General features: G+C 36.6%; 1 protein-coding gene across 2 annotated transcripts; it reads right to left on the bottom strand.

Annotated features, from left to right (window-relative positions):
- Positions 1 to 2,426: 2,426 nt before the first annotated feature.
- On the bottom strand, positions 2,427 to 8,813 carry cbln12 (cerebellin 12). 2 transcript variants are annotated; one of them, XM_028472119.1, is made up of 4 exons: positions 8,639 to 8,813; positions 5,332 to 5,609; positions 3,063 to 3,182; positions 2,427 to 2,986 (listed from the first exon to the last, which is right to left on the bottom strand). In XM_028472119.1, exons 1-4 carry the CDS (start codon positions 8,682 to 8,684, stop codon positions 2,789 to 2,791), a joined length of 642 nt encoding a protein of 213 aa, XP_028327920.1. In that variant the 5' UTR covers positions 8,685 to 8,813; the 3' UTR covers positions 2,427 to 2,788. The 2 variants fall into 2 exon arrangements, with proteins under 2 accessions (XP_028327920.1, XP_028327919.1); XM_028472118.1 differs by having other exon boundaries at positions 5,332 to 5,612; positions 8,639 to 8,812.
- Positions 8,814 to 10,344: the final 1,531 nt, after the last annotated feature.

The raw sequence follows: 10,344 nt of genomic DNA, 5'->3' as shown, positions 1-10,344 counted from the left end.
CTGTTCACACGCAAAAACTCACATTATTACAATTGTTCTTCGCTAGCGGAACGACAGTATTTGGATATTCTTGAATATTATGACAATATTGCTGGTTTTAAGAGCTGCTATTCTATCACTTTGCGTGAGGTTCTGCTGTTGTACATTGGTACTGACCTTTGCTAAAGCTATGATACAGATGAGGAGGAGCCAGTAGTGGTTGATGAGATAGTGGAGACTTATCCATTTTGATTGATTACACCATTTCCTGAACGCTATTTTAACCAAGAGGTTTCTTGGTTAAAGGGGGGAATGGAAATGGGAATGGAATCACGTATTAACAATGCATTAATAGTGTGTTGTGTGTTAAACATTAATCAAAAATGAAAAACAAAAACAAACAACAAGGAAAAAATTAGAATTTAGCTGTCATGTGGTGTTTAATTTGTGGAAAATCCTCATCATCTTCATCTCCATAGGTAGAGTCATTGTCTCCGAACCAAATATAATGACAACTCACCCTAAGTAATCTTGCATCTTCATCTTTTGTCCCATCTCACTCTCTGTCGGGGATAAATATCATGTTTTAACTTCTGCTAATCATGTATATGTTGATTATCTTTTGATTATCGCACCTTTTAGTGGGTGTCGGTTGCATTAGACAACTTCTTTTTACTTTTCTGTATTGTGTTGGTGGAAGAAGTGTTGGACTTTATATAAAAAATTTTTTTTTACACTTTTTAAAAATCCACTGTGATGTGCAAGTTTACAAAGCTTTTTGTGATTTTTTTTTTTTCTTCACCATGTGTGTTTGCATCCTTTATTAGTAAGGATAGCGTCTCATACTACTGACTACAAAGCGTTGCACTGACTCCGAGGGGTTCAGCTTGTGCATCCTCACTTGCATTTTCTTTGGAAAATGGAGTTTATGTCTAGATTTCTTCTTGTTACTTTAGTTTTCTTCAAAAGTCCAACATCACCTCATTAGTTTCACAGTTTTCTTTTAAATCTCGAGAGTTTTCTGTTTCTCCCCGTGTTTTTGCACCTTCACATGAGTCAAAGTTTCGCCATAAAACTCTGCTTTTTTTTCTTTTTCAAAAGGACAACATTTACACCAATAAATAATGACAATTATTTTCAGTTGAAAAAGTGAAAGGACATTTCCAAAAAAAAATCCAAAGGTTACGGTATTTATTCCTGCCCACAGAGTCTTATACCCTATTGGCCATCAAAGCTTTTGTCTCCTCCATGCATTAATAAGTTATCATAGATTATCCATTCTTTCTCAGTTTTGAAGAAGACTTCATCCTGAAATGATAAATGCATGAGCAGATTAATATAAGAGTGTGTTCAGGAGAGCTGGAGATGAAAAGAAATCACAGAGAAGGTGAAGCAGAGAAGCGGAAGGTTCTCCATGTGACGGCACACGCTGCAACTAGTCACGGCAGCCCTGCAGAGAGCCTCCATCTGTCTGTAGCTTTACCATGAGTATCTGCTATACACCACCCCATTGATCTGTGGGGTCCCCGCCAACACTTACTCAGCTAGTGGGAGCTATATTTACAAACAGCTGTCGTGACCCTGGAAGGAGCACCAGCAAAGGGAGGAGAGATGCTGCCTTATGGGTTTGCAGATAATAAACATATCAAAATCAAACCATCAATGATTCATCCATCAGTGTCTGCGTATTGTCAGTCACACATGCACTGATTCAAACTGAATGACTTTTTATTTATAGGCTTTTTGGGGGGGATGAAAAAAACTTTTTTTTAAATGATGCAGGATGAAGAGGATTAGAAACCACCAGTAACAGCAGACAAAGGGAAAGCATTGTGAAGCACATCAGTGAACTTTGAATCATGTAGAACTGGGGTGTCAAACTTATTTCAGTTCAAGGGCCAAATACGGACCAGTTCGATCACAAGTGGGAGGGGGGGGGGAACAAACAATTTCAACATTAATGTGCCGAAGTTTGCACTTCTAGTTGTAAATTAGTCATGAAGTATGAAAAGCATCAACACTATCTAAGCAATAAGTGAGATATACTTAAATGTCCTTTAATTTATTTATTTTTTGACCAAATTTTATTTAATTTAGGGAGAGGGTTTATGGAATAATTTGCGAACAATTGCAGGATTTTGGCAAAATGCTGAGTTCTTTCAAACTGAAATAGTTTATAATTTACACAATGATTGATGTTTATCTGTCATTTTCACTTTCTCCTGCGGGCCGAATCAAATGCTCTGAAAGGCCGGATTAGGACCCCGGGCCTTGAGTTTGACACATATGATGTAGGAAGTAAAAAAACGTCTGTAACACTTTACTTGAAGTTTTATATACAGTATAAGACTGACATCATGCAGTCATTATCTGTCATTAGCATGAATAAGGTGTCATGAAGGCTGTCGTTCGCTAAATTATGACACCTTTGGAGCTATGTTGGCTTTTATGGGTTAGGTGGAGGGATCTAGTGGGGTTAGGGTAACAAACGACGATTAATGACACCTTATTCATGCTATTGACAGGTGTCATGTCATAATAATGACAGTCTTATGTATAAAACTTCAAGTGAAGTGTTACCAAAACACCTTATGTTTTAGGTACCCGCGTTCATGTAAAAGCAACAATAAGGAATGGGCAGAAACAAATTATTTTTACAGATAATAAATATTCACCTTCTTTTAGAGCATTATTAAATGTTCTGATATAAGTATCCTCTATATAAACTTTGAAACAATGTTTCATGCGCTTAAACAATCAATCAGATCCTTCAATCAGTCTGATCATCATCCTGAGCATTGATCTTGTCTCACAAAGGGAAAACCAGGAATCCAGAGAAGGTGGAGTACTTCCATCCCCCCATCAGATTCCCTCTCTCCAGCCTGAGATAAGCCTTGTCCCCTTTCTCCATTATCACCAGGCCAGCATTGGTGGCGGCTTCACGTGTCACGTCCTGGTCCCCGGCAAATGCTGAAATCATGGGCCATCCGTTCACCATCAGGCTGACCTGTAGAGAAGCAAAGAGGTTGAAGTGTTGATCCAATGAAATACATATGACTAAAATGAATGCCGCAGCAGCATACCTGAATAGTCTGTCTGTTGTAGGCTTTCACCACATGGAAGTTGAAGCTGTACACTCCTCTCCTTGGCGCCATGAAGACACTGCTCTCTTGGTCAAAATGTGAGCCCACGTTGACCAAAATCTGATTTAATAAGACAAGGAGACCTTAAGAGTGAGTGAAACACCTTACAATAATCATGAATGGATTTGACTAAAAAGGACTAACAAATATTTCAATATTTGTCTAGGCAATCACTCTATGGCAACTGGTGGGCTTGGGGCCCTTTGCGTCAGTAAATTAACAAAATGACTCAAAAAACACACAAAATGACTCAAAAAACACACAAAATGACAAAAAGATGCACAAAATGAGAGAAAAAATTTACAATATCACAACAAAAATACACACATGACAACAAAAACACAGAAAACAACAATTACAACATTACAATTTCATTTAGCAGACGCTTTTATCCAAAGCGACGTACAACATAAACAATTAAGGCAGTGGTTCCCAACCTCTTTTGGATCACCAGTAACCCTCCGATTACATGCTGGCTTCCTACTGTAACACCAACACAAAAATATAGAACACAGAATGACTCCGAAAACACAAACACCCTTGAGTGTTTGTTATTCAAAATGCTGAGATGATTGGCGATAATGTGGCCCTTTGGATCAGACAATCACATTTTTGTGGCCCCCACTGTAATAAAAGTTTCCCATCTGCTCTGTGGTCATTTTATTTTATTTTACTTTTTGGCTGTTTAGCAAAATCATGCCTCTCCATGGGCGTACGATGTCTATGGGTTGATCAAGGACGCAAAGCTTGTTATTATGTTGGTTAATTATATTGGCGGAATGGCCAACGTCTGATACTTAATTTTAAGACCAATATCGACCGATACCAACAACATCTTGATAATATTCTTAAGTTTTACCTGATAATCAGTGTTTTACCTGTGAATTTTCTACTTCAGTCAGGATCACTTTAGTCAAATAGCTTTATTTAGCATGCATTTTAGATTTGGCGGTAAGGCTCTGATATGGCACCTCTCTGCCCTTTCCAGCAGCTGCATAAAAAGCCCGAAGCTGAAGGAGCTCCCATTCGCTTTTCCATGAGCTACATGGAGAGGCATAAGCAGAGAGAGCGGTCAGCAGGACCCCCTGACTAAAGCACAGATGTTTAGATGTCAACAAAAGACAGTGTTTAATTAGACAGAAGAGGAGGAGATGTGGTGGGGGTGGGTTGTAAGACGTTTGCAGACGAAGCGTGCGGAAGTAGACGTGTTGCCGTGGTTTAAATGCAGTGCTGAGACCAACGCTAACTAATGGGAAGCCTAAAACATGATCAGCTAGATGATTAACTGATTAGGGGATGTATGCTGTCAGTTGTTAACAGCTACTGACAGATGACGAGGCTGGACTAGCTTGACTTCAGTGCCTGCCTGAACTAACGCGATGCTCAATTTTGTGTAAAACTGTCTTATTGGATGCTATTGTGAGGCAAGTTTTGCCTGAGTGTGTCTGAACTTACAAACTAAATCCAGCCAATTCTAGAAAATTAATAAACCGTATAGTCCTAAAAGGGTTCTTGTGAGTTGGTGTCTGACCAGTAAGGGAGTAAGAAAAAATATATTCGGCAATATATTGTGATATTTCACCACACGATTATCGTATCGATTCAAAAAATTTCCAAATCGACTTTTTTAAGTCATGTTTTTTAACAAAAAAAACAAAAAACATTTGATTGCTCCTACATGTGCATACATAGCACATACAGTAAACACCCAGTCACTGGGTGTTAAACTTGTAAAATGACCTCACTCCTCAATGCATTTTAGCTTGGAAGTTAATTACACTTTATTTTCATAAAGCATACTGGGCACCTTTACTTTTTTTTTTTTTTAAGAATTTAACAACTTAACAGAATCAGAATCTCTTGTAGAAGCAAAAATTTTACTTTTTTGAACAATGTAATTTGACAGTTTGAGGAACATACCACTTCGTTTTTGATATTGGTACGTGAATTACAGTTAACAGTTACTTGTTCTTGCAAGTTTAAATAAATGAAATAAATTGTATTTCATACCATTTTGTACTTGTAAAGGTGAAATTTGTAATTATTGATATAGCGATGTATATCATAGTATTGGGATATATTGTATCGTATCGCCAGATTCATGGCATTGCACACCCCTACTAAGCAGGGTATATAAAGCTCTGTACATGAAAACAAAAGGTGTGCCTTGGTTCATATCCTCACCCAGTAATCATTTACTCATCCTTACATTATCAAAGTAGATGATCATGGTGCGGTTGCTCATATCCGTGGGCTCATGGTTGGTTTGGCGGCTGGCAGAGAAGGCCACACGTCCCGAGCCGGAGCGAACGGACATTCCCAGGGCATTTCCAGCGGGCTCGGACGACGGCGTGGAGTCACACACCACAAGACATTTCCCCTCCAGGATGATGGGCTCCGTGTCATTCTGGGCCCTGCTGGAGCCCAGAGGCCCCCACAGCAGGAGCACCGGGAGGAGGATGGAGAGGTCAAAGTGGACTGAACCTGCTACTGCAAAAAAAACCAAAAAGACACTTAAATGAACTCAAACCAACTAAAAAGTTTGAGACAGTTTAGAGGAAAGTCAGAAAGGGAGGGTATACATGGGTCAGAGCTGTCAATCACAGCACAAGCCTTTTGTCTAGTTTTCCCTATAACTCCCAAATCTCTACGGTATATACGTGCTGTGTCAAAATGGGTCACGATTGTCATTCACAAGAGAAAAAAGGGCTTTTTGTGTCCTGGTTGGTTTATTCTGCATGAAACATGCCTATAATAAATAGTAGAAAAGAATAAACTGAAGTGGTAGATCAGGGTTGGGGTCAATTATAATTGTAATCTTGTATTTGATCATTAATTACACATGATGTGATTATAAATGTCATTAAAATGATCTGTTGCTGTTGTAATCATAATTGAATTGTAATTGAATTCAGATAATTGACTGTGTGATTGTAATTGGCATGAAAATTATATAAAAACTGTCAATTACAATTTCAGTAAATGCAAAACCGTAAAACCATGTTACAGTTCTATAGCTTAACATATGTATGTACGGTAGTAAACAATCAATAAAATATGTGTTGTATCAACTTTTCACACTACCTGTCAGTTCTCTTTAAGATCATTTTACCATTTAAAGTTGTTTTTAAATCTAGGGGTATACTGACAGAAAAAAAGCTCACAGTAGACGTCCGCACCAAAAATATTAATACCATTATTTTCATTGATTAGGAAGCCTAACAATATAACCAAGAGATTAAAAAAATTATGATAGATGATATTTTTTTGTGTGTTTTACAGCTGATCTAAGACCTGTGTCAAAACTGACCCGTTATCACAGGGGTGTCAAACTCATTTTAGTTCAAGAGGCCAAATATGGAGCTGTTTGAGCTTAAGTGTGCCCTGGTTTACACTTCCACATACAGTATACAGTAAATGATAAAGTACAGTATGTGAGTATATCAGTCCCTGCAGGATCTTCACTTCAATTTCCCTAATTTTGGGAATTTGTGGACATTTTGTTGAATAATTTAAGGAAAATTTACCAGATTTAAAAAAAAAAAGTCGAGAGTTCTTTCAACAATTTGAGCTTAAAAATGACTGCCATCATGTCATATAATAAAAACTGAGCTTTGTAGATATTGTGGATTTTAATTGATTTTTTGTATTTGGAGTAGCTAAGATTTATGCAACTGAATTAGTTGGTAATTTACAAATTGTTTCATGTTTTTTTCTATCATTTTTACTTCCTCAAGCGGGCTGAATTTGATGCTCTAAAGCAGTGTTTCCCAACCATAAAAAAAACATTCTCAGTCATTTCACAAGTCCTTCAACAAAATGGTACGTGTGCACTATGACTTGTTTTTAAAGTTTAAATGCTTGTTTAAAGGGGACATATTCAAATAAGCTCCTTTGGTGGTAAATGTCATAAAAGCTATATATAACACAGACAGATTATATAATTGTTTTGTGTTTATTTGCTGTATATTACTTATTATTTTCATTTATTCTTTTTTTTTTCTAATTTCAACTATTATTTTTCTTTAATAACAATATAATCATAATATATCAGTATTAATAATACAGTATTAACAATACAAACGTTTACTATAATATTGTTTCTTATATTTATCATTTTTATTGCCTTGAAGGCAACATCATTTTATGTTTAATTTCAGTTAAATAAGAAGATAATGTCTGAAAATGAATTTTTAATTTATGAAGATGAAATAAAATGACTTGCGCTGAATATTCAGTTGTGTTTTGTTCTACTTTTGGAGAATCATGAACACGTATGAGTGAGGGGGTACTCATGGTATGACAAAAAGGCTCAAGGGGTACACAAGACAGGAAAGGTTGGGAACCACTGGTCTAAAGGGCCGGATTTGGCCCTCGGACTTTTATTTTGACACGTGCGTGATCATAAGAGATGCTAACAGAAAGCTAACACAAGAGGAAGGTTAAGGCTTATTTATTTCAGGCTCAGTAATTCCAATTAATTGAATTTGAACTTTAGTAATTAAGAATGTAATTGTAATTGACTTTCAGGGGAAAAATAATATTTGAATTATAATTGGGGAAAAAAAATGCCAGTCACGTCACTGTAATCATAATCCAGTTGTAATTGAACATGGATAATTCAAGATGTAATTGTAACTAAAAAATGTAATTGACCCCAACTCTGGTAGAGATGCTATACATTGTAGAATACACAAAAAAAGGGAGATCAGACGGGAAAAAAAGATGAGTAATATTTTGGAAAGGTGACAGTTAAAGGATGTAGGAGCCATAGGGAGTAAGAAGGAATGAGGGATACGGGGAACAACTCTACTGAGAGGCCATCTGTCTTTTAACACATAACCCCCTCCCTCTCAGCGAGTGTCGTCGTGCACAAACAGTGGCTTTGTTTCACTGTGTATGAAACATATCACTTTTGCGAGTTCACATTTAATCAGTTCAGTATTGAGAATACAACACCACTGTTTAACAATAACTGTACCCACACTCACACCTCCCTCCTCCCAACCAACCCAATTCCTCGATTGTCATTTGCACATTTGTCATTTTTCTTTCTTTTTTACTGCTATTTTTGTTGTTATATTTCTAATTATGTATGTTCATCTGTTTTGCACGATTACCCTATGTTAGTATTTATATGTGTTTTTGTTCTTACTCTCTTACTGCTCTTATACTGTATTTACTGTGTTGCTGCAAATGTGAATTTCCCCTCTGAGGACTATTAAAGCTGTATTCTATTCTAAGTGTATTATCATTTTTATATTGTTTTACATCAGATATTTGTTTTAGTTTTTTGTTTTTTTTAAATAGCTCAACAAACTCACCCACACAACTTATATTGTACATTATTATTGACCACAATAAGTCAAATCATGAGTGATAATATTTTCTTTCTTGGCTTTGATAAAAGAAACATTACTGTAGATGACATTGTTTAGCACAAGCTGACTATTTGAGTAAGAACTCATCATTATTAGTTGAATAAAACCCCAGTTGAGGAGATAAAAGAGGATCACCTTTCTTCTTCTGCACAGCTGTGTACTCCATAGCCCGTAACAACATCTTCCTCCAGGCTGAGATATGGTCACAAGTCGTCTTCCTTCTGCTCCTCGGTCACATTTCACACACACACACACACACACACATGCACATGCAGCTGGTATACTAAAAAGCAGGTTGCTGGGATCTCTGATGTCTCTCCTCTCTCACTAACTCACTCACTCACTCACACCAGCTCCCCTTTCAGTCTGCTTCTCTCTCACCCTCCGTGCTGACAAACGCCCACTCACCTTGGCAATATAATGATGAAAAATAATTGGGTATGTGAGCAGCTTTAAAGAGTAAGGTTAGCGGATGAGTGGCAGTTTCAGCTCCTGGAAGCTGCCATTCCCTGCAGGTTTTTTGTTTGTAATCAAGGTTACAGATTGATTTATAGCAATATCTCCTGCTTGATGCATCTCAATTAGAATGTGGGCTTACCTGTGTTATTAGAGCAGAGGTTATACTAAACTGAACTGTTCACAATTTGTTTTAAGATAAGCTTCACTACACCACTGTATATAAAGTATTACCACTATATTGAGACCAAAGAGTAAGACATAGAAGAAAAAATGTTTTCATGGCGTTTATTATTTCAAATACCCTGCTACACATGACAACTAAAAATGGGAAAAAATGTCGCAAACCTCGGCAAAGCACCAAATATCCTCTTTGCCAGATATTCACAGTTATGTGTTGATCCAAATCTTGGTACCATGATCATTCACACTTAACAAATTTCTTCTATCCCCATTAACAATGATACACTAGGTCCAAATGTATGGGCACCGCCATTTTTTCAAAAAATCTCAATGAATCCTGATGCGATCCAGACGAAACTTGGTGTGGTCATTGAGGAACCAACATGACATAATTGAGTCAACTTTTATGAAGATCAATCAAACAAAAACCGGGATATGAATTCTTCAAATTTTGCCAATGATGTTGCAAATGTAATGGGCACCCCCTATTTTTTTTTTTTTTTTTTTTTTAAATCGCAATGAAATTTGCAGTCCTCATCTGATCTAGATGAAACTTGGTGTGGTAACTGAGGAACCAACTTAACATAACTAAGTCAAATTTCATAAAGATCAATTAAACAAAAACCGGGATATGAATTATTGAATTTTCGCCAATGATGTTTGCAAATGTATGGGCACCCCTATTTTTTTTTTTAGAAAATTGCAATAAAATGCACAATCCTGATTGGATCCAGATGAAACTTGGTGTGGTAATTAAGAAACTAACTTGACATAACTGACTCAACTTTCATAAAGATCGGTCACATAAAAAACGGGATATGAATTCTTGAATTTTTGCCAATGATGGTTGCAAATGTATGGGCACCCCTATGTTTTTTTTTTTAGAAAATCGCAATAAAATATGCACAATCCTGATCCAATCCAAAATGAAACTTTTTGTGGTAATTAAGGAACTAACTTGACATAACTGAGTCAACTTTCATAAAGATCGGTCAATTCCAAACCATTTTTTTTAATTTTGCCAATGAGAAGCAATGGAGATTTTTTGATTTTTCAAAGTGATACGAAATCATTGTATTAATCCAGATAAACCTCCAGAATTGAATGGAATCTTTCGGGGCATAAGGCGTATCTTTGGTTAAAATTTTGCCAAAATCCGTCAAGTACTTTGATGTAATCCTGTAAACAGACAAACAGTACAA

The sequence above is a fragment of the Gouania willdenowi genome, chromosome 17 (genome assembly GCF_900634775.1).
Source record: "Gouania willdenowi chromosome 17, fGouWil2.1, whole genome shotgun sequence".
NCBI lineage: Eukaryota > Metazoa > Chordata > Actinopteri > Blenniiformes > Gobiesocidae > Gouania > Gouania willdenowi.
This window is presented reverse-complemented; position numbering and strand designations above follow the sequence as displayed.